This window comes from Manis javanica, chromosome 5 (assembly GCF_040802235.1).
Source record: "Manis javanica isolate MJ-LG chromosome 5, MJ_LKY, whole genome shotgun sequence".
Classification (NCBI taxonomy): domain Eukaryota; kingdom Metazoa; phylum Chordata; class Mammalia; order Pholidota; family Manidae; genus Manis; species Manis javanica.
Window position 1 is genome coordinate 149,189,297 of NC_133160.1, and position 26,350 is coordinate 149,215,646.

General features: G+C 36.6%; 1 protein-coding gene across 8 annotated transcripts in view; it reads right to left on the bottom strand.

The window, feature by feature from the left end:
• The window catches only part of PCDH7 (protocadherin 7), a 404,329-nt gene that overhangs the window by 122,685 nt on the left and 255,294 nt on the right, over positions 1 to 26,350 (bottom strand). The window contains exon 3 of one of the 8 annotated variants that reach the window (XM_073237754.1): positions 1,567 to 23,235. The exons of 6 other annotated variants lie outside the window; for them this stretch is intronic. In XM_073237754.1, coding sequence (XP_073093855.1) covers positions 23,096 to 23,235 — 140 coding nt within the window. In that variant the 3' untranslated portion in view covers positions 1,567 to 23,095. Of the gene's footprint in view, positions 1 to 1,566; positions 23,236 to 26,350 lie in introns of those variants that run through there. One more of the 8 variants, XR_012131774.1, reaches the window with a different exon arrangement.

A 26,350-nucleotide genomic window follows, 5' to 3' on the forward strand; every position in this document is an offset into this window, starting at 1 on the left:
GCCCAGTGCTATGATACTGCCTGTTTGCTATATTTTATGTCACAAAATATATACATCGGGCCTGTTTCTGGTTCTAGTTGTAAAATGGTTAAAGTCCTTCATCTGAATCTCAATCAAACAATGTTAACAAACACAATGAGAATAGTCATGTATGTCTTCAAAATCATATGCTGACAAGCTAACAGAGTATGTTACTAGGGAGAAAGTCCTTGTAGATCATTGCTTTCCTGGTTTTATTTTTTCACATATAAAATCTGTTTTGAACCTTTTTTTCCCCTTGCAAAGCTGATCCCTTTTTAAAGAAAGGGCGATGATACAATAGTGAAGGAAGCCTCAATATGCATTTACAGGCAGACAGCTATCAGTCCCCTGCAACACAGGCTTTGCCTGTGGCACCTGCATTCATGTGCATTCCCTTCCTTCCACAGCACTTTCAGCATTAAACCCTGTGCCTGGGGAAAGTCTCACAGCAAATAAATGCAAAGGAGTATGGCTCCAGCTTTCCAAAGCATCCCATTATAAATTGCTCAAGCAACTCTTAGTTCCTCATTTAAAAAAAAAAAACTTAGACAGATAAAACAACTAACATGTGCAGAGCAGTCTTACCACGTGCTTGTATAAGGTAAACCACTTGAAGTTCAAGACAACCTGCAAACCAGAGGCCCAGTATGATTACCTATCATTTGAAGTGGGAAGTGAAGCTCAGAAACCTGACTTACCCAAATATTCACAAAAATACTACTTCACAAGGGGAAGACACCAGGGTAGATTTTAGGGATTTTTGGTGTGCCTTGCTTTTTTCTGTTTCACTCCGACCTGTTCTTCCACTAAGTCATCTTGTGTGCTCTGAAGTTAGACAGCCTGGCTTTTTGTATTTTGTTTCCGATGGCCTGTTTATTTTACATTTGTTTCAAGCCATTTGGCTGCATGACCTTAGCAAATTAATTGAGCTTCTGTTTTTTTATCTTTAAAATCAAATAATAGAGTTCCTACTTCATAAGAATGTTGGAAATACTGAGTACATCAAACAGTGCCTGGTATACAGTAAATGTTCAATAAACATCGATATTGTTATTATTTTTTCATTCCTATGAATCAGTCTCACTCCTTATTTTAGTACTGCCCATAACTCATAGTCCAGCAAATAAAGGATACTCTGCCTTGCACTGGAAATTAGTTATCAGATGCATGTATGGCTTCTCCCAGCATTTTTATTTTAGGTCAGGGTTGTCCCTTATTTATTTATTTATTTGGTTGTTTTTTTTTCTTTATGTATGTATCTCTCTTTTACCTATGAAACTTAGTATAATGTAGCACCTAGGGAATGAAATTACATAGAGAATGAATACAATCATCAGTTACATAGGAAATTAAATTAAATGTGTGTCTCCAATGTGCCAATTTTTTACAGGAGAGAAAGAGCTTCCCCACATATTAGGTAATAGGAAATGTGGTCCCAGTAGTTGTGAAGTAAATCGGTAAGATTGAAAAAGAAGCTCTTCCCTTTCAAAACTTTAGCAGGATTTGTACATTTAGCCTCTGGGGTCTCGGATGAGTTTGAAGAGAATGGCATTGTTTTTTTTTTTTTGCCTACACAACCCCAAATACTGCTGCTGGATCTGTACAAAAGGAAAGAAAACCTATTTAACTTTAACTTAGTGTTATTTAAATGAAAAAACTTCAATATATTTTATGAGTTTAATATAAAAAGCTTAATATATTTTATGAGCAATGAAAAACTGAAGCTTAGAACTAACAGACAACAGTTATAATTTTGAAAGAAAAAAGTTTCAGCATTTACTGTGGTGACATGTTTATGTAGTTTGGGAGCTCCTTTAAGGTATCATTATCCCTCTAGATAGAAAAGTTTCCTAATAAGTATGGTGCTACTACTTAAAATTCATTTTGTACATATCCATTACCCTCATGAGTAAAATCTTTCAGTTGGAAAGTCTGCAAAGAAGAAAGGATCTAAAAGTAGCATGTTTAAGTGAAAGCATGCTTCTGGCGGGGAGCTTGGAAGGTGATCAAGAGGCCTGAAACACATAAACACTTGGTACCTATTTTAAAAGACATTTTAAACAAGCATGATTTACTTCTTCTAGACCAAGTGTGGCCTTTTCAAAATACTGTAATGAATAATGTGAAAATAATTAGTATTCTTAAAGGGATGCATTTATCTATGGGAGAGTTATGGTGTAAGATAAAGTCATCTACTCAAAACTAAAGTTTAGACTAATTAAAATACAGAAATTACTTTTCTTCTGACCTCAAGGAGAGTGACACCAGACTGACATCAGCACAAGCCATGGTCTCAGCAAGAGAATTATGATTATAAATGGAACAGAGCTTCAGCTATTACAGGAATGTACATGTCAAAATATTTGGGGCTATAACTACAGACAGAATCAATATAATAGACACAAGCATCATTCTCCCCCTTGATTTTTCTATTAAGGTGAGCTCAGAATATCTCAAGGAATAATTATATCATGCCAAAATTGCAGTAAAATTTGCATGAATTAGTAAAACATGATTTTATTTAAAGAAATAGTCCTCTTTAGTGACATTTTGTTACTGACTTAAGTAGTCTTTTCTATCTTTCTTAGACTATATCTCTATTCATATTCAAGTCAGGCATCAGAAACTAATTTTGTTAGCATCTCTGCAAACATCTTGGCCTCCATCCTCAAGACCCATCTAAGTAGGGTCTATAATTCTAGCAAGCTTATTTATGCCAATTTACTTTAAAAAACAGGTCTACATTAAATAGTGTAACACCTTCAGTGGTGCGTTGAAACTGCTGGGCTGTTAAATGGTATAAATTGTGCACATTGCTTCCAATAGGAAAAAAAGTGTCTGATTCAGAACTGTGTGAATGGCTCCTGCTGATGAAATGCACCTGGGGTGCCTGGATGCCTATCCCCTTGAGAAGTTGATGCACACCCAGAATTAAATTATGACCCAAATCATACCTGTTTTCTTAATCTCTATAGGTTAAATAAGGACTAATGTATTTTCAGTAATATTTTCAAGTCTGTGTCTTTATTAGTATGTCAGTGATTCTCTGTTAGGTGGGGAAAAAAAGCCAGACAAATAGAATTTGCAGGGTGGGGCAGGAGCTGATTGCCATGTTTTTGGTAACAGCAAAGCAGCTTGCTCTAGGAAGATGTATTGTATCATGTCAGCTCATAATACTGGATAGGTTTTTTTTTCAGGAGTTTTTAATTAGTTTAAATCATACAATCCAAATCATGCTCTTGCTGCTTTGTAGTTGTGTACAATTGGTTAACTGGACTTCAATATTATATTTGTTAAGAAAATAACGACCATGATGGTCATAGAAGTAGGGGTAAATATTTCTGATCCTAAGACCAAATATGAGCCTATTTATGGATTTTCCCCTTCATTTACATAACTATTCTCAGCAGTAAAAATAACAACAAAAGGTACTGTTGCAAACAGTTTCTCTATAATCAGGTTTCGGCTCACTCTGGCTTCACTTCATGATTTAATGACTGTGTTAGTAGGCGTCCTTTTTCACTTTCTTTTGAAGTGTAAATCCATGCTGGTAAATGTGTGTGTGAACTGTGTTGGTTGAATAGAAGTGTGTGAGACTCTATATATTTGAAATATATACATATACACATATATATAAATATATATGATGTCATCAAACACATCAGGGATGTATGTGTATACATTAAAAACCATCACATAATTAACAAAATTTGAGGTCTGATTCAGTGAAAACATTCCACACACACACACACACACACACACACATATATAGATATATACCATTGTGGATAAAATGAGAGTTCCTGTGGCGAGGATTCTCACCTGGCCCTGGTTGACTAGCTCACTGCACACCTGTGGGCAATACATCGCCATTGGCTCTACATAAAGAGCTCCGCCCAGTGTTCTGGGCGTGACATGGTGGCAGGGATGCAAGGCTGCAGGAGAGCAGAGCAGAGGCTGCAGTGGTGGCAGTGCTGAGAACAGAGGACCAGAGGATGGCTGTGTGGGACGACTGTGCAGGGAAGCCCAGAGGACAGCTGTGCAGACAGAGGGGTCCCAGAGGCAGAGACTAGCTTGCTGCATACAGACTCGCTCTGAGTGAATGGGATTCTAGTGACTGACCTGCCACCTGCAAATAAAGTTGGATATAACCCTTTCACCCCAAGAACATTTTGCTGTCCTTTTCTTTGGTCACACTGAATCCATAGTGAACTTGCCCGGGGCTGAAGCCCATTGTCAAGACAATTAGCGAAAGTTGGCAGGATTCACTGTTGACCAAGGAAAAAGATAGGCTGCCCTTATGGGAGGGGTGCTTCAGCAGGCTGCCCCTGTGAATGGGGAGACAGTGGATCATCCCCCAATGGGTATGTGGCCTGAGGTGGCTTGCCTCCTAGAGGACTGGGCCCCACCCCAGGACTGGAGGCAAGTGGAGGTGACACCTGAGGCTGTAGGGGTGGCTCTTGGTATAGTAAGCATATCCTTTGAGAAGCAGAGTGCCTGTGAGGCAGTGGGGACTGTGGGTTGGCTGCTTCTCACAGTATTAAAAATGTCTACAGAGGAGACCCAAGAAATAGCAGCACGAGAAAACAAGCTACAAAATTCTGTGGATACCCTGAGGAAGGAGATGGCATTGGTGCAGGAGGAGGTAGCACAAGAGCATCGGCAGCAAGGTGCCATTGGAGATGAGATGGCAGCGCTGCCTGGTGTTCTGAAGCAGGAAGAGGCCTTTAAGGAAAAAGACAAACTCCTGAGGGAAGCACAGGCGGACGTGGTATGAGAACCTCCGCTGCAAAGCATTGAGCTGAAGGTAAGAGACCTTCTGAAGACTGAGCTGGCATTGTTGCGAAGCACTGTAGCAGAGGAGGCACTTGGGGGAGGGGAGAGAAAGGTGCCATCAGCCCCAGAAATGGTGGAGCTGGGGAAGGATGAAGGGGTGGTGCTGGAGGCACTGGCCCCTCCTGTATTGAAAGCACGCCCAGGGTTGTTAAGAAAATTAAGACCCAGCAGCTGAAAGTTCCCCAAGGAGAGGAGCAGCCCCCTCCCCAGGTTAGGGAGCACTCCATGGTCCACCTCTATACTCAGGCTGAGCTGGGGGCTGTGGGACGTAAGGGTGGATGGAATTGTTCTTTTGGGATCAGAGATGGGAAAGCTGTCTTCCCTTACAGTGCAGACCGCCTTGAGGCAGGGATTACAAAATGCGAGGTGACACGTACAGTAGCTGAAGCAACGAGAACCCAGAAAGAAATAAGACCTATTACTCACAGGAAGAATTTGAGGGGCCTCGTGAGAGTTACGAGGACCCAGATATGGGTTGATTTAATATGGGCAGGAGTAGATGGAACGAAATTAGACGGGAAGCCAAATAGGATCTCACTGGAGCTATGGCAACAACTGAAACCAGAGCAGCAGTTCCAGCCATTAAGACCAAAGAGGCAGAGGTCAGAGACAGAGCCATGAGTCTGGCCTGTGTGTCTGCAAAACTTTTTGCTGGGGAGGCTGGAGAACAATGTTCGAGCTTCCTTGCACAGGGACCATTGCAGAGGACTAAGGGTGCACAGATTGAGAGGAGAGAATCCTGGAGGGGTGGAGTGTGGATAAAATGAGAGTTCCTGTGGCCAGGAGTCTCACCTGGCCCTGGTTGGCTAGCTCCCTGCACACCTGTGGGCAGAACATGGCTGTTGGCTCTATATAAAGAGCTCTGCCCAGTGCTCTGCGAGCGACACGGTTGCAGGGCTGCAAGGCTGCAGGAGAGCAGAGCAGAGGCTGGAGTGGTGGCAGCGCCAAGGAAAGAGACCCAGAGGACGGCTGTGAGGGCCGGCTGTGCGGGCAGAGGGGCCCAAAGGCAGAGACTGGCTTGCTGCATACAGACTTGCTCTGAGTGAATGGGATTCTAGTGACTGACCTGCCACCTGGAAATAAAGTTGGGTATAACCCTTTCACCCACAGGAATGTTTTGCTGTCATTTTCTTTGGTCACATTGAATCCTCTGCAGTAGAAGAGCAGAGACTAGAGTGGTGGCAGCGCTGAGGACAGAGACTGATTATGTATGACATATATATGTAATTGTACACTGATTATATATGATGATATGTGTGTGTATATATATATATAATATGCTCTTGCTAATCTTATTAATTATATACATATAAGCCTGTTTAATGTTTTACTATGAAAATAATTTACTAAACTAATTGCTAAACCAATTTTAAAATATTCTGAAGTGTCAGAACTTGTATCTACAAATACACAATATATGTCTTATATTTTAAGAATAAATATTAACTTAAGAATATTAAGTTAATATTTTTAATGAAAGCATATAAATTAAGCTGTTGGACCAAAGATTTTTCTTTTTTTTTTACCCATAGGTTTTTGTTATAAGTCTTTCAATATCTAGCCAACATTTCATTACTATAATTTTTGAAAAAATAACTTTACATGGGTTTAAATAATTATTAAACATATTTTACCATCAATTATACTTCTCTCCACACTTCTGATGCTCATGGTCATAGCTTTACCATGTAATTAATATATTTTCTGAAGTTTCACCATCTTTATAAGTGTGTATACTTGCAAATACAGATTCCAAATTATATAAAATATACCATCACAGCATAACGATTGCTTAACAATGAAGACAATAATAAGCACACCTCCATTTTTTACCATTTTACTAGACATAAGAACCACCTCTTTGAAATACACTGTCTTCTTGTTCCAAACCCAGTTTTATTGGGTTTTATACAGATGGACCTTCTGCTGTTTCTTTTTCCTTTCTTTTGTGTCACAAGTTTTGCTTGGGAGGCAAGGACAATGGGAAGACAGAGGAAAAGAGGATGGAAGGCACCAGAAGAAAGCAGTGAGGGGTGCGTCCTGCCATTGAACCCACCTCATACTTACTTCAGCCTTTTCTTTGCCCCATAAAAAACAAATAACATAATTAAGACTCATATAACACTAGCCAGGTTGAAGCCTTGGGAAAATAGTTTTCCAGAATCACAGATAATTTAACTGTCCATGTTGGTACAGTATAAGAAACAACTGGTTTGTTTTGCTTAAGATACAAGATTTCAGGAACATTGTAAGTGAAGGCCAATACATTCAGATATGAACTAGACGTCTCTCTATATTTGAGTGCCTTCATATAGTGAGAGTGCAAGTGTTCCACGCTGAAACCTCTTTTGAGTATAAAAAAGATATCCTTCTAGCTTGAACACCTACTGACCTTATTTTCTAAATGTTAACACTGACAGGAAAAACCTACCGCTGTTTTCTGTAATTCTTTGCCCACTTCAGCCTTCTCAATTGCAAAGCTAGTCCAGATGGGACCATGAAATTTTTGCAGCAAGTTCTACAGTACATAATTTTGTTCAATAAAGTTATTATGCCACACACAGCTGTATACTGCCATATAAATGAGCACATGTGCAATAGAATTCTTGTATTATAAGTTTTATAAGACTAAAATTGAGATTATACAGCCATGCACAATAATTTATTTGAAACATCAACATGTGCATTGCTCTAGGGTTACAGAAATGGTGCCATTCCTTTTCCAAGAGAAAACTTATGTCATTTAATATTCAGTATTAACACAAATGTTTCCCTCAGAATTATAATCTAAATTAGGTGCTTTAAAATGCATCAATATATCATTAACTTCTTACTTTAACATATTAGATCTATAGGAGAATCAATTCTCCCTAACAATGGTGAAAGAACTTAATCACTCTCTAAATTTACTTTTAATTAGCATCATCTGCATTAATCGGTGTAGCTGATAGCAAAACATTACAGCACATTGCTATTTTATATTTGAAATGTAATATACTTTTTGGTCTCATGTCTCTCCAAGAGAACCTTAGCCATTTTTTCTGTAATCCTTTAGTAAATATCTCAAATATGTTGCTCAAGAATTTTCTCTAGTAAACTAAGTGAAACTATATTACAGATGCACAATTCAAATAAATTTCCAGGTAACTATTTGGTTTTGATCTCCTCTGTATCTTTGAGAATATCCTGAGAAATATTTTTCTCTTCTTCATCCTCTTCCCCTAAATTCACTAATTCTTGGCTAAATTTTTGGGTGATGCAAAGGAAATGCCGTGTAATCAGCAAGCAGCTGAGAAAGAAGAAAGGAATCTATCTTGTAGTATATGCTTCCTATTGACAGTAACAGTGCTATGTTTTTACACACATTATTTATTCACAATAATTATGACTGACAGGCAGTGTTTCCATTGTCCTAATGGGAGAAACAATGCAAAAACAAACAGACGAACGAATGGACCCTAGAGCTCTGAGAAGGTGACTTTCCAGAGGTAACACAGCTGGTGTTGATTGCTGCATAGTGTTACAGATGTTCCAGGTCACAGCCATAGTTCAACTCCTCTGTCCCCAGTTCTAAGCCCCTTTCCTCCACACCACACACTCTAATGGTGTTGCAGCCTCTATCCAGGCTCCTTCTTTGCAGAGGAAAACTACAAACAAATTTGTAACAGACTCTTTAGTTCAATGAAGACCAATTCCTGATATTTGACCCAAGACCTATCCTTTTTTTTTGTAATGACATTTATTTGCCAGTTAAATATTTCCCAAAAGTACCCTTTTTGGACTAACCTAGCTCTCCTCTCACATATCCTATCTCATTGAATACTACTACTTTACTTGCCTACAATAGAAATTTAGCTGTTTTGATTTCTCCATCTTCTTTCCCCAAATTCAATTAATGCTTCAATCTGGAAATACATGTGAACGCAACGGTCTTCAAATATCAGCGTGCCTCAGATTCCCTGGAGGACTTGTTAAAATGAGGTTCCTGGAGGTGACAGATGATGTTTAGGATCATGGTTATGGTGTTGGTATCACAGGTGTATGCATATATTGAAACCTAACAAGATGTATATATTAAACATGTGCCTTTTTTTTGTATAGATTATACCTCAATTAACCTGAAAAACAGGTTGCTGGACCCTGCATCAGAGTTTTTGATTCAATAGGTCTGGAATGAGACCCCAGATAATTGTCATTTTTGGTAAGTTGCCAGATAATATCAAGGCTTCAGGAATCCTTCCACTCCTTGTCCACAGCTACTGCATCATGCTCTCATGATATCTCAGCCAGACGATCACAAAAACATCAATCATTCCACCTATCCCCCACCCATGCTCTGTCTACCCTGTACAATTTAATAAGCAGAAATACAAATCTGATCATGTTATCCAACTAACGAGTCCCTCTTGAATCTCTCCGGTAGGCAGCTGCCTAGAGAGCAAGATTGTCACCTTCACCTTAGAGTTTCATCTTCCATGCTCTTCTCTGGGTCCAGGCTGTTTCCCTTGCATAAAATGTTCATCTTAATCTTAATCTTGTCAAATCCTATTCAACTTTCAAAGTCTATTTCAAAGGTCATATTTTTAATGAAATATGACCAGACTCTCCTTGACAAAGTCCACAGTGCCCTACTCTTGATTTTCTTTTGTGCTTAGTATTAGCTCAATTGAATAACACATTATATTGTATTTAATTATCACTTCGATCCCTTTAGGGGTTTATTTTTAAATGCCTAGTACTCTACTAACAAAAGAACTTTAAAATATTTTTGGATCCTTTATAATCATTTCTGTCTTCTATCTCCCAATAAAAATAAGGAGAAAAAAATAGATCATTTTTTTGGTCTGCTGGCTTTCCTTTATTAAGTGTTCTTTAAAAATGTCTTGATTACACATATATCGTTCAGCATACATTATCACCTCCAACATGCTATCTTAATGCAGCATTACACTGAGGAAAGAATTCAATGTTATATGCATGATTTTAGATAAATAACTTGTATAGGCATGTATGTCTAAGATGCAAATGTCTAAATCAATAGACAGTTATTTTCATGTAATTTAAGTCACTGTCTTCACATGTACACAGATTTTATCTTGATCAGTGCTCAAGATTTGGCCCATCTTCACCTTCAGTTTCAAGATTTTTACCTAAAGCATGAATATTTGAAATGTACTACCATCTACATTTATATTTTCTCTATAATACAGACATACTCTAAACTCTAAATCTATTAAAACACAGCTCCTATACTAAATGCATCTTAAAACCTAAAAAATATTCATCTAACCTAGGATTGAAATTATTATGGACTAAGTTTACAGCAAAAATCCTTTCCTTCCATATCACAACTTATTAGTAATATTACTTACATATATTTTAGATAACTGTAAAACAAAAGAGAAAATGATACAAATTACAGAATTATAAAATAAATTTATTTTGCCTTCATCAACCATTTAGTTTTATTGTATCTATCTTTAGCTAGTATATTTTCTAATAAAATTTACCTATATGGAAATAATGTATAGCTCTCTGATATAAAGTTACTTTTATTGCACTGGTCTGAATGAAAAAAGAGAAGAAAAGAGAAAGGAAGAAAGAAAATACCCAGCATATGTTTAACTCACTGTGTTTAGAGTTCACTGATTTTATGGTTATGCCACTGTGACAATTAGTAGCCAATTTAGTTTTGTCCAATAGGATTAATGAACAGTTTTTTAAGTCTAGTTAAATCACTTTCATTAGTGAAAAGAAGAAAATAATTTAAATATTGCAGTTCAGAATATAATCTCTTGAAATTCTCTTTGAAAAGATTTTAAGTTGTTTTGTGTGAAAATACAACAGCCAAATTCTGACTCCTTAGTACTACTCTCATCAGTTCTCTTATGATTAAGCTTTGTTGCACCTTCCCCCACCAATGGTGAAAACTGTGTCGTATCAATGATACTTAAAAAAGAGCACTGAATTTTTCCAATCCCTGACAAGGTAAAAAGACATTACTGAATCTCTGCTGTGTTTCTACAGGTTTTTGAGGAAGACACTTCTCACCTAACAGTGGTGTGTCCTAAAATAATCTCTAAAGGTCCAAGCAGGAGTGCTAAGCTAACAAATTTTTCTGGAGAAGCAGATATGTACTTTCCTCTTGCCTTTATTTGGCTTTGTTTCAAAGCCTTTCTTTTTCATGAAAGTTCAATTCATTCTCCCCATGCTGAAACCCATGCTCACCAATTGGAATTTATTCTTTCTTTCCAATCTGGCTGTTGTGTCAGTTATTAATCTACCTAAGGGACACAGCAAATGATTCCAAATTCTGAGGGATTTCCCCCTAATTAGAACCAGTAAACTAAACTGAACAACATAGTTTTCTCTGTCAACATGTACTAGCCTTTGGCTACCACTTCTTGGGTGAGATGAAAACTCCTGGAAGCTTTTGGTAGACTTAAATGATAAGAAAAAGTAATTCCACAAGGGAGACAAAGGAAAAAGTCTAAGAAAAACACTGATTTGTGTATTTGTGTGTGTGTGTGTGTGTGTGAGATGAAGAGGACATAGACAGATTTTTATATATTTACATATTACATTAAATAAGAATATAAACATATGTATATACATTGGGGTAGACAGAATAATGGCCACCAAAAGACATCCATGTCTAATCCCAGCAAACTGTGGAACACTTTAGGGTAATGACAAGGGATGAAGTTGGTAGATCACTAGACCTTGAGATGGAAGGTTATACTGGATTATCTAGATGGGCCAAATGTAATCACAGAATTCCTTAGAAGTGGAAGAGGGAGGCAGAGCATTGGAGGGATGAAAACCTTAAAAGTATTTGGCCCACTGTTGTTTGAAGATGGAGGAATGGGGCCACTCCCAAAAGAACTAGCGAGGCTGGCCTCTAGAGGTTGGGAAAGGCAAGAAAGATTGTACCCTGGAGATTACATTCCAAAAGAAATGCAGCCTTGCTGATACTTTGTATCAGTCACTAAGTTGTTAGAAACACTGTGTTTAAAAAAAAAGCAAAAGGATATGAACATACACATATATGCAGTTCCCTCATTATCTTTAAATGACAGAATTGTTCTTTTGTGTTTAAAGGTAAACACTGTCAGATTGGTTAAAGATGGAGGCATGAGAGGAGAGACAGAGGCTTCCTCCTAAAACTGGATAAAATTAGAAAATATAGTTGGTACAACTAATCCTGAGAGAGCAACAGGTAAGAGGACGGTGCCAGACTGCACACACCTGGAGAAAAGAGCAGACCTCACGGAACAGGGTAACGTACCAAAGCTGTGGCCAGGTGGGACCCAAACCCTTCCCCAACCCCAACTCACCAGCGGGAGCAAGAGAAATGGAGCAGGGAGGGAGTGGAAAGCTTGGGATTGCTGAATACCTAGCTCCGGAGATTTGCACTGGGACAACAAACCTACATTTCATGGTGCTTTCATCATACTTTTCTGATTACAGGGCTGGAAAGCTGGGACAGGAGGAGTTCCTGGGGAGACTGGAATTCTGGCCACTTGTGGAAAGCAGGGATCCATATCCAGCTGCTCTGGGACAAAAGCTTATACCTGTGTGCTCGGTGCACTGGTACAGACAATGGAGACAGGCACAGCACTCAGGAAGGGGGAAACAGCTCTTTCCTCCCCCCAGGCACCAATACTGATCCCCTGTGACTCCCGACATTGCTTCAGGGGCTGAGAAGCTCCAGAATAGAGCTTCTGGACACTAGAGGGCGCCATATACAAGTATGAAACTCCAAAGAAATCTGGTTCAGAGTAAAATTATTACTACAACTCCCAAGAAAGATTTAAATGATATTGACTTCGTGACTGTTCCTGAAAGGGAGTTCAAAATAAAAATCATCAACATGCTAATGGAGGTACAGAAAACATCCAAGAACTCAGGAAGGAATTCAGGTCAGAGATCCAATCATTGAAGAGCACGATGGAGGGTATTAAAAGCAGGTTGGATATAGTGGAGGAGACAATAAATGAAATAGAAACTAGAGAAGACAAATACAAAGAAGCTGAGGCACAGAGAGAAAAAGGGATCTCTAAGAATGAAAGAATATTGAGAGAACTGTGTGACCAATCCAAATGGAACAATATTCACATTATAGGGATACCAGAAGAAGAAGAGAGAGAAAGGGATAGAAAGTGCCTTTGAGGAAGTAGTTGCTGAAAACTTCCCCCATCTGAGTAAGGAGATAGTCTCTCAGGCCATGGAGATCCACAGATCTCCCAACACAAGGGACTCAAGGAAGATAACACAAAGACACATAGTAATTAAAATGGAAAAGATCAAGGATAAGGACAGACTGTTAAAAGCAGCCAGAGACAGAAATAAGATCATATACAAAGGAAAGCTCATCAGGCTAACATCAGACTTCTCAGCAGAAAACTTACAGGCCAGAAGGGAGTGGCATGATGTACTTAATACCATGAAGCAAGTAGAAGGGCCTGGAACCAAGATCATTTTATCCGGCAGGATTATCATTTAAATTTGAAGGAGGGATTAAACAATTTCCAGATAAGCAAAAGCTGAGAGAATGTACCTCCCACAAACCATCTCTGCAGTCTGTTTTGGAGGGACTGCTATAGATGGAAGTGTTCCTAAGGTTTCATAGCTGTCATCAGAGGAAATAAAACCACAGTAAGGAAAGTAGAACAGCTAATTACTAAGCAAATGCAAAATTAAATTAACTATCCCCAAAGTCAATCAAGGGATAGACAAAGAATACAGAATATGATACCTAACATATAAAGAATGGAGGAGGAAGAAAAAGAAGGAGAAAAAGACAGGAACCTTTAGATTGTGTTTGTAACAGCATATTAAGTGAGCTAAGTTAGACTCTTATATAGTAAGGAAATTAACCTGAAACCTTTGGTAACCATGAATCTAAAGCCTGCAATGGCAGTAAGTACATACCTACCCATAATCACCCTAAATGTAGATGGACTGAAGGCACAAATAAAAAGACACAGAGTCACTGAATGGATAAAAAAACAAGACCCATCTATATGCTGCCTGCAAGAGACTCACTTTAAACCCAAAGACATATACAGACTAAAAGTGAAGGTATGGAAAATGATATTTCATGCAACTAACACAGAGAAAAAAGCAGGAGTTGCAGTACTTGTATCAGACAAAATAGGCTTCAAAACATAGAAAGTAACAAGAGACAAAGAATGACATTACATAATGATAAAGGGGTCAAGTCAACAAGAAGATATAACCATTATAAATATCTATGCTCCCAACACAGGAGCACCCACATATGTGAAACAAATACTAACAGAATTAAAAGGGGAAATAGAATGCAATGCATTCATTCTAGGGGACTTCAACACTCCACTCACTCTGAAGGATAGATCAACCAGACAGAAGATAAGTAAGGACACAGAGGCACTGAACAGCACTATAGAACAGATGGACCTAATAGACATCTACAGAACTCTACACCCAAAAGCAACAGAATACACATTCTTCTCAAGTGTACATGGAACATTTTCAAGAATAGATCATACACTGGGCCACAAAAAGAGCTTCAGTAAATTCAAAAATATTGAAATTGTACCAACCAGTTTCTCAGATCACGAAGCTATGAAACTAGAAATAAATTATTATACAAAGAAAATGAAAAATCCCACAAACTCATGAAGGCTTCACAACTGCTCCTAAATAACCAATGGATTAATGACCAAATAAAAACAGAGATCAAGCAACATATGGAGACAAATGACAACAATAATACAACAGCACAAAGTCTATGGGACACAGCCAAGGCTGTGCTAAAAGGAAAGTATATGGCAATACAGGCCTACCTCAGGAAAGAGGAACAATCCTATATAAGCAGTCTAAATGCACAATTAATGAAACTAGAAAAAGAACAACAAAAGAGGCCCAAAGTCAGTAGAAGGAGGGACATAATAAAGATTAGAGCAGAAATAAATAAAATTGAGAAGAATAAAACAATAGAAAGAATTAATGAAAGCAAGAGCTGGTTCTTTGAGAAAATAAACAAAATTGATAAACCCCTAGCCAGACTTATCAAGAAAAAAAGAGAAACTCCACATATAAACAGAATCAGAAATGAGAAAGGAAAAATCACTACAGACACCACACAGAAATACAAAGAATTATTAGAGAATACTATGAAAAATTATATGTTAACAAACTGGATAACCTAGAAGAAATGGACAACTTTCTAGAAAAATATAACCTTCCAAGGCTGACCAAGGAGAAACAGAAAATCTGAAGAAACCAATTACCAGCAACAAAATTGAACTGGTAATCAAAAACCTACCTAAGAACAAAACTCCTGGATCATATAGCTTCACCACTGAATTTTATCAAACATTTAGTGAAAACCTAATATCCATTCTCCTAAAAGTTTTCCAAAAATAAAAGAGGAGGGAATACTTCCAAATTCATTCTATGAGGCCAGCATCACTCTAATAACAAAACCAGGCAAAGACACCACAAAAAAAGAAAATTAAAGACCAATATCCCTGATGAACATAGATGCAAAAATACTCAACAAAATATAGCAAACTAAATTCAAAAATACATCAAAAAGATCATCCATCATGATCAAGTTGGATTTATGCCAGGGATGCAAGGATGGTACAACATTTGAAAATCCATCAACATCATCTACCACATAAACAAAAAGGACAAAAACCACATAATCATCTTCATAGATGCCGAAAAAGCATTTGACAAAATTCAACATCCATTCATGATAAAAACTCTTAACAAAATGGGTAGAGAGGTCAAGTACCTCAACATAATAAAGGCCATATTTGACAGACCCACAGCCAAGATTATATTTAACAGCAAGAAACTGAAAGCTTTTCCTTTAAAATCAGGAAGAAGACAAGGATGTTCACTCTCCCCACTTCTATTCAACATAGTACTGGAGGTCCTTGCCATGGCAATCAGACAACACAAAGAAATAAAAGGCATCCAGATTGGCAAGGAAGAAGTTAAACTGTCCCTGTTTGCAGATGACATGATATTGTACATAAAGAACCCTAAAGAATCTACTCCAAAACTACTAGATCTAATATCTGAATTCAGCAAAGTTGCAGGATATAAAATTAATACACAGAAATCTGTGGCATTCCTATACACTAACAATGAACTAGCAGAGAGAGAAATCAGGAAAACAATTCCATTCCCAATTAGATCAAAAAGAATAAAATACCTAGGAATAAACCTAACCAAGGAAGTGAAAGACCTACACTCTGAAAACTACAAGACACTCATGAGAGAAATTAAAGAAGATACCAATAAATGGAAACACATTCCATGCTCATGATGGGAAGAATTAATATTGACAAAATGGCCATCCTGCCTAAAGCAATCTATAGATTCAATGCAATTCCTATCAAAATACCAACAGCATTCTTCAACAAACTAGAGAAAATCATCCTCAAATTCATATTGAACCACAAAAGACCTCGAATAGCCAAAGCAATCCTGAGAAGGAAGAACAAAGCAGGGGGAATTACACTTCCTGACTTCAAGCTCTACTACAAAGCCACAGTAATCCAAACAATTTGGTACTGGCACAAGAACAGACCCATAGACCAATGAAACAGACTAGAGAGCCCTGATACAAACCCAACCACATATGGTCAATTAATATATGATAAAGGAGCCATGGACATACAATGGGGAAATGACAGCCTCTTCAACAGCTGGTGTTGGCAAAACTGGTCAGCTACATGCAAGAGAATAAAACTGGGTTATTGTTTAACCCCATGCACAAAAGTAAATTTGAAATGGATTAAAAACTTGAATGTAAGTCATGAAACCATAAAACTCATAGAAGACAACATAGGCAAACATCTCCTGAATATAAGTATGAGCAACTTCTTCCTGAACCCATCTCCTCAAGAAAGGGATACAAAAGCAAAAATGAACTCATGGGACTACATCAAACTAAAAAGGTTTTGTACAGCAAAGGACATCATCAACAAAACAAAAAGGTATCCTACAGTATGGGAGAATATATTTGTAAATGACATATCTGACAAGGGGTTAACAGACAAAATATATAAAGAGCTTACACACCTCAATACCCAAAAAGCAAATAACCTGATTAACAAATGGGCGGAGGATATGAAGAGACGGTTCTCCAAAGAAGAAATTCAGATGGCCAAGAGACAGATGAAAAGATGCTCCACATCACTAATCATCAGGGAAATGCAAATTAAAACTATAATGAGATATCACCTCATACCGGTAAGGATGGCCAGCATTGAAAAGACTAAGAACAACAAATGTTGGCATGGATGCGGAGAAAGCGGAACCCTCCTACACTGCTGTTGGGAATGTAAGCTAGTTCAACCATTGTGGAAAGCAGTATGGAGATTCCTCAAAAAACTAAATTTGACCCCGGAATTCCACTTCTTGGAATATACCCAAAGAATACAACTTCTCAGATTCAAAAAGACATAAGCACCCCTATGTTCATCGTAGCACTTTTTACAATAGCCAAGATATAGAAGCAACCTAAATGTCCATCTGTAGACGAATGGATAAAGAAGATGTGGTACATATATACAATGGAATACTATTCAGCCATAAGAAAGGAACAAATCCTACCATTTGCAACAACATGGATGGAGCTGGAGGACATTATGCTCAGTGAAATAAGCCAGACAGAGAAAGACAAATGCCAAATGATTTCCCTCATTTGTGGAGTATAATAATGAAGCAAAAGTGAAGGAACAAAATGGCAGCAGACTCAGAGACTCCAAGAATGGACTAGTGGTTACCAAAGGGGAGGGGTGTGGGAAGGCTGGTGGGGAGGGAGGGAGAAGGGGACTGAGGGGTATTATGTTTAGTACACATGGTGTGGGGGATCACGGGGAGAACAGTGTATCACAGAGAAGGGACATAGTGGATCTCTGACAACTTGCTGCACTGATGGACAGTGACTGCACTGAGGTATGGGTGGGGACTTGATAATATGGGTAAATATAGTAACCACATTGTTTTTTCATGTGAAATCTTCATAAGAGTATATATCAATCACACCTTAATAAAATAAATAAATAAATAGATAAATAAGTACAAATAAATAAAATAATAATAATAACAAAATAAAGGTACACACTGTCTGCATCAATGCTGACCAATAGGAACATAATGCAAATCACACAAAGTGCCACACCATAATTTAAAATGTCCTTGTAGCCATGTTTAAAAAAGAGCAAAATAAGTGGCATTAATTTTCATAATGTGTTTTATTCAACTTAATATATCAGGACTATTATCTTATCAATATGGAATTCTTAAAGGGATATTTTACATTATTTTTATTTGTACTAAGTCTCAAGCTGGTATGTGTTCCATACACACAGCATACCTCCGTTCAGACTAGCCACATACCAATTGCTCTGTTGTCACAACTGGCTAATAGCTGCTGTATTGCACAAGCACAAATCTATATATGGAGATATTTTAGCTTTTTGAAGACAATTCTAGTGATGGTTTTGAGTATGTCTATATTATTTGTTTTTAATAAAGGTTAGTAATTTTTTATACACTTCAACTTTCAACTTTTGCCAAGACATTGCACAGAGTCCAAACATAACTAAAAAATGTAAATGCTAACAGTGTCATCATCATCACAACCTGTGATTTTCAGATAACCAAGTAAGAAATGTATGGTGTATGTACCTTCTGTGCATTTAGGTGGGCCTGTTGGAAAGCTGACTTCTGAGTTTCAGACCATTTGTTTTTTATCACCTCTCTCTGCCAATTTACATATCTGTTTATCTACTCTATTTTTACTCTAAAAGGCTTGGAATCAAATTTTTGTAGTACTCTAAAAAGCTTGGAATCAAATGTTTGCAGTATCAAACTACCTGAAATAGAGTGAATTTGCTTATTTCTGTCTACCTCTGCATGGCCACTTTTTCATATCGCAGCACAGCTGCCACAGAGCTTTCATGGGTCATGGTGTCTGTTCAGAAGTATGAAGCAGAAACAGCTTGAGTACTGCAGGTGAAACAAAAGTACTTCAAGAGCTTCTTTCCCCATGATCCGTTAAATTCTTGTATGTCAGGATATTTTATGTAAAGAGAAAATGCATAACTTACTCTTAATAAGATTGTAAATAGACATTTTGCAAAAAAGATAAGTAAAATCAATAATTCTTCTGAGGGTTTTTATTTCAACCTAAACAGGCAGTAGGAATTTTCCCCATTATGCTTCTTTTTCTAAATAGAGCTGATACATCTACGAGCATTTTAAATAACTCTACCGTTATGTGCAAATATCAAGCAGGCAATGCAGTCTTTTCACTGCTGTGTGTACATTCTGTCCAAATAGCTACCAACCTAGCAATTTTTTTTTCCTTATCCAGTTTCTAGACTTACACATTTTTGAGATGTTATAAACTGTGAACATACACCCACACAGAAGCACCCTTTTCTAAACATTGGGTGGGCATTTCAGCTGTTTTTCTGTTTCAATTTTATCTTAATTTTCAATTTAATTTACAATGAACTAAATCTTCCAAACCTAGCCAGTTTTTTGAAGGATCATCATTGTTCGGCAAAATCTTAAATTGAAGGTGATCCTCAATACTGTTAAAATATTTTATTTCCTGAAAAAAGATATATAAAAATAAAGCTCCTACATGTTTTTTTTCCCCCAATTTGCTTTTCTTGGAGGCTGTAACAAAACCTGGGAGAGCATATCTGATGCCTAGAAATGGGCATGCTGGTGTTTGACAATTGTCTAATCCATTAGGAACAGTGTTGCCTACAATTAAGAAAGTTTTGCACTTTATGAATGATCATTCATCATCATTAGCAGTCTCCACAGTATCTTACCCCTCTGAGGGTTCCTTCTTCTGTATCTTAGTTCAGCCAAGGTTATAGCTGCAATAGACCCATGGACAATATGGCAGACTTTGGAAAGCAAAACACCATAACCTGATTTCAAAGTATATGAACACCTCATTTCTCAGAAAAACTTCAAAAATTATCAAGTACAGTTACTATCCACATAGGATCCCCTAGTAGGAAATGCAGAAACTGGGGGTCCAAAGAAGCATAGGCTGGCACATATATCAGGTCCTCCCTCTTTACCTACAGCTGAAGTGAGAGAAAGTGAACATCTTTGGGAATTCCGAGTAGTAGTTTGAGGTCTTGGGATTGTTTGTCGAAAAGAATGGGGCAGTTGCCCTCATTGAGATTGACATGGAAAATATTGTGGGAGGTCTGGGAATGAAGAGCTTATGTATTTTAGTGTTCGTCACATTTTCTGTCCCAGTTAGTAATGTCAGCTCCTGGTCTTTCAGCTGACGTTGATTTATACGATCACAGACTGAAGGGTCTTACATTACAAGGAACATTCCCTAAGTGTGGTTGTAATGAGAAAATGGAGCCCACCTGAAAGCCAGTAGGTGCATGGTTCGACAATTTTACTATTAAAAGTGAAAACTAGAAGTTCAAGGAGAAGCATCATTGCATGAAATGTATGTGTGTCCTTCCTTAGGACAATCCTTTAAACACTTGGAAATATTGCTATTTTCCCCAAACTATGTAAGAGTGTCGTTATACAGAGGCAATCTCTGAGGTCTTAGTGTGGCCAGTGGAAGAGAAAGTGCTAAACACACTGGCATTGTTTCTGTTCAGCTGGGGTGGGAAGTATCCATTGCTAGCCACCTCAAAAAAATGTTCCTTTTGAGGATATGTTGTCCTCACATCACCACTTATGCAGCATCAAGTCTGAGACTGGCTGACATATTGTTATTTACTGAGAAAACACTGTGAGAGGACTGCAATGTCTATGCCTTGAATTATTAGCTCATTTAACCTTCATCACAATTCTACAATGTATGAAGATTTATTATCTCTATTGATGAAGAAATTGAGGATTGAAGAAGTTTAGCTATTTGCCCAAGGTCAGCTGGTCACAGACTAAAACTGATCCCATGCCTTTCTGAATCCAAAGCCATGGGCGTAACCATCACACCAGAGAAGCGTTAAGGGCAGCTTCATGACTAATACAGACAAAAGCTTTTTATAGATATTTACTGAAATTCCACTAATAAAGAAAAATTTAGACATATATATATATATACATACACATATAAATGTGAATAAATGTATCTATACACGTATGTGTAAATGTATATATACACACACACAAATATACACATGTAGACATATGTATAATCCTAATTTGCTGGGTATATTTTAATCATATTCAGTGGAGGATGATAAAAATATAGGAGCCAAGATAAGTGATCTGGAATTAAAAGAAGCACTGAGTCTCCAAAAGAATGATGACTGGTTTTATTCTCTGAGGTCTGTTTCAATGGCTAAATCGAAAACATTTACTCTTTTTGCTGTTTAAAGTTAAATACACAAGTATCTAAATCTACACTGTCCAATATGGTAACCACTAGCCAAAAACAGCTATTTAAATTAAGTTGGAATGAAATTAAAAAAAAAAATCATTTCCCCAGTCCTACGAGTGCTGATCTAAATGGAACTAAGGACGGCGTAATGCTTTGACCCAGGGCATTCCACTCTCACTCTCTCCCCCACATAGTCTCTGGCCTTTTTCTGCCTCTCACAGCCATGCACTACGGAAGAAGACAAACTGTTTGTCATTTTCACATTATCTTTAACAGGATCCAGTAGACAAGTTGTGTGTTTAAATGAAAATGCAGGCTGGAAAAATAAGAACTGAATTAAGACTTGAGGGTGAGGGGGGAGCTCAGTTTTCTCTGAACCTCAGCCAATGGCGTATTTCAGAAGACATGATTTAAGACAACACTTCACTGGAGACTTGAGTGTTTCCAGATTACACTGGAAGAGGAAGAGTTCTAGAAGAGTCAGCTGTTTGGAAAGTATGACATATGAATTAAAAGAAATAGTGTGAAATGAGAGAGAGAGATGAAGAGATGAACAAAGCAATGAGCTCTTACATCTATAAAATCTTTGTTGAAGTGATGAAAAGAGGATGCCTTCTTTCCTCACTATACCACACCCCAGTTTTCTTCATTGTTAAAGCATATTAGATCATTATTTTATGCCCATTATGAAAACAAGGGGATGGGATTATTACACTTAACAATTTCCATAAGTGATTGAGGAGTTTGCATTTTTTAAACTGGAGGTTGAACAAGATAGTAATTTAGATTGTGAGACCATTAAGCAGAAGTGGGTTCACATTATGCTTTCCCAAATATTTTGCCCTTTAAAATGGTTTCAGTGATAAAGACTGGTATCAGTGACATCATTATTTTAATAGCATTAATGATTTTCATAATCACAATAGGCTTCACTGCTATAATAAGACTGCTAGATTGTGTAAGTGGTTTGCCCAAGCCTATTTAATACCTGTTTAATAGGCTTTACCCAAAGGAGATTGGGTAAATTCTTTAAAAACATTGTATAATATATAAAAGAAATTTGTAAAATCTGTAAAAAGAAATTTCACATTTGTAAAAGAGATTTCAAAAAAGAAATTTGTGACCATTTAAAAAAAAAATACTTTTTCAGAGGCATTGGCTAAAATGAGTGATAATTTTTTCTTTTTCTTTCACACATAAGGCTAAGGATGCTTGTGGCAGAACCACAGCATTCTGAAAGTAATTCTCTGCTGTTAAAGCTCTTCTCATGTTGACAAAATTTCTGTATCATACATATATTAACATTGTCCTACTTCTTTGAGACTATCATTGTATAAATTTTTCCTCCCCAGGTACACAAATTGTGGATTTCTGCAAGTGTGAACCGATGCCTAATGCTTTTATTTAACCGACTACATTACATTAAAAAAAAATTCTATTAGAATTATAAAGAGAATCAGCTAAACACACTTGGTATTTAATCCTTAATGTAATTAATTTTTTTATGACCAGCCTATCTCTATTTGTCAACATTCCAACCTAATTAATCTCTGCATTATATTTTCATATACCACATACATTATTTAGACTCTTTTAAGAAATCAACATCATGTATATCCATTATAAAACATTTTTTCTGGTCACACCTTGAGGATAAGTGTTTGATGATTTGCTAAAATAATGATTGACCCATATTTCTCAATCTCTCTCCCTCTCTCGTTTTACATGAAAACATTTTTTTTTTAGGCAGATATTGGACAATAGGTTGGACATATACAACATGGCTCTCACTCAGTTGTTAGCTACTCCTCTGTTTTACTTCCTTAGCTTGGTCCCGAATATCTAAGTCATTGAGAGACTTCCAAAACATTGCCTGAGGGGAGGCACAAGCAGAAGTTGAAGCTCACAAATATGTTGTGCCTTGCCTTTATAAGGACTGCCCATTCTTTTAGTACCTGCAGTTCCTTGGAACGGTGCGGCACCTGTAAAAGGTTAATGAGCATAGAGACTTTCAGGCATAATGCAAATTACAGACAGATGCTACACAGACATTTCATCGATAAACAGACAGGCAACATGCACACTGCAGGCACGCTACAGGTGGCAGATATTACTGCAGCTCCACCATTGGAATATCTGCAAAAGAATGTCTATATGTTTTTCCAACTTGGTGATGTACCATTTTCAAATATCATTTTAAAAATAGAGGGAGAAAATTGTTTTCAACAGTTTTTAGGCATACTTAGCTGGAGTTGCAACTGGATATTTATATCATCCTTTTTGTTACAGGTTACTAGAAGGCTCCTCGAATTATCAAGTAAATAATAAATAGATGATAAATAAATAAAATTTAAAACCCAGTCATTCTTGCTTTTTTAAAAAGCTTGATTCGCTTCCATCTGAAAGGTTTTGAATTCACAATTTAGGCACCTTGTCTTCACTATATTAGGTAAGCATCTTTACTGCTAAAAAAATCAAGGTCTAAACCTTCTGCAATAAGTATTTTAAGTACGTTTGAACTCTCTAAGCTACAAAAAGTAAAATGAAGACTTTTCAATGAACTCAAATGTAAAAAGTCAAACTGTCATGTTTTCTAAAAATCCTGAGTTATTTGCCTTCAAAATTGAATTCATTGCTCTATGAGACTCAACAAGCATTAATGTACATGCATTAATACTACCAGCATTGCAGAGGGCCTGCAGAGAAAGAGTTCTTCCATTCCCAGTTTCATTTTTTAAACAATCTCTTGCTATTTTTGTAGCACTCAATACTAATACAGAAGTAATCAAATCAGCATTAGCGGTTCAAGTTGCAAACTTCAATTTGTATTGCTACAACATCAAAGTAAAAATATTTGCATATCAAAAGTAAGAGATGGGATTTAAATTAATTTAGTGTCTTAGACAAAATTAAGTAGGCCTTGATGGTAAATTAAATAATAAATAGTTGACCAATATCCAAATTGTATATATTTATATTTCTTTTTTAAAAAATCCCGAGGCCTGTATACTAAATGCTAATGAAATATGAATATTAGAAAAAGAATGGAATATGACAGTGCATATGGAAAATGTTGGGTTTCTCATATTCTGATCACTGTTTAAATTTAATTCTGATTATAGTGTTAACAATATTTATAACTCAGAGTATGTGGGTGATAAATCTATCTAACTATCCAACATATTACAATATTCTAATTATTCTCAATATTTCACAATGTAGGGCAATGTAGTGGCTCCAATATACTTGTGGGCATAAACATGCCAAAATAATGTGACTTCCAAAAAATGCATTCCTTCTTTGCTATTATCATGAAGTTTCCATCTGCTTATCACAATGACTAATGTTTTAATATTTCTTTCTCATGTGGTAATTCATACAGCCAAATTGGGAGTAACAAAATGTTTATGAATGGGTATTTTTATGCAACCCATGTCTATACTTTCCAGGGGATAACATGTTTTCAAAGCTACAAAACTGGCCTTTAAAATAATTTACACTCCTGTCTTAGCTCAGTCTCATCCTGACAGTGACCTGGTGAATGACCACCATTAGCAATATAATGCCCTCCCTAGAAATTAAATATCCCTTAATGTACCAAGGGGGTATTATATTCTTTCTCTGCCACACAATCTTAAATTGCCCTAATATTAGAAATATTTCCCAGGTTCTTAGTATATAACTATGCACTGAAATTTAATTTTGTTGTTCTGTATTGCAACTAATATTAAAAATAAAACATGTTTCTATGGTAATACCATGCTTTGAGATATTTTTAAAAAATAAAATAATCAAATGTATTCAAATCTATTTTATCTTTTAATCTTGTGTGTGTACCTGGAAAAGAAAGAAAATGCTATTCTATGGGCCATTCTCATGATTTCAACCTATGTAACACAGTTTAAGAAATATTGAAGACAAAATTTCTCAGAGATATTATAAAGAGAATCCAAACCCTTTTTAGCTACTAAATGGGGTTCAGGGAGCTACTTTGACATCTACAGTTTGAAACTTTTGAGGTATTAGTCAAGAGCCCTAATAGAAAAATATACCAGAAAAAAGTCAATGAGAAAAATAAAGGATTTTCAAGTGAAAATTGAGATAAAGTAGGTATATTTGGTTACATTCTTCTAACTTATAACAACTTATAACTTACAATTGTATTACATTTTCCTAACTTTAAAATGACTAGTTGTTTTAAAACTTAATAGATCAGAAGAAACAAGATTAGGGAAAGGGTAAGTTAATTTCATGATATTCAGTTAAGATAAGCAGGCAAAGATATGAGTTTTATGTTCATTTATTAATGAAAGAATTCTTATCCTTGGATTAAGTTCGGTTTTTGCTGCTGCTGTTTTTAGTTACATGTTCCTGTGAGTTGGAAAAGAGGAAAATTTGTTGAGTATGGCAGAAGAATGACTTTGATTAGCCTTCTCCATTATAAAATCATGAAAGGATAGACTGAGAAAGGGTCAGTCTTTCTAATCAACAGCCTATGAAATTGTCATTTCCATGTAGGCGTGAAATATAATTAGAATATTATGCTCAAAGACAAGATATTTTCAACTGCATTCTGACTATATTAAAACAATATTAAATTTTACTTAAGAAAAATGGAATTGTACAAAGATCACCTTTGTCATTGTTCAACCATTTCTTCATGATGGTATTACAGAGTTATTATTTATTTTTTTTTTTTGCTTTTTGGCAAAGGGCAACTGAAATAGGTACTGTCTATACGTTTCTCATAGGTTTTACATTGCAGGTTTGCTTCAGTATCTATGTAACAGTGAGTCATTTGATGATGTAAGTTGGGCATAGTTTTTTGTTTGTATGCTTTAAGAAATACCCTTTAGCTACAGACCATCTTCATGGGAAATAATAATAATTCTATCCTCAGGAATACAGGACTTAATTTTTTAAAAAGACTAAAAATGACCTTTTGGGCAGAAGGGCAGAGATCTGAATATTAATGTAATCAGAACCTATCATTTAGAAGACAATGAGAAATCAGCTGCAGGCCAAAAGAAAGTGAAACTTAGATGTCTATAACCCAACAGAAAGAATGAATAGTGGAAGGGAAATAACTTTTAAAAA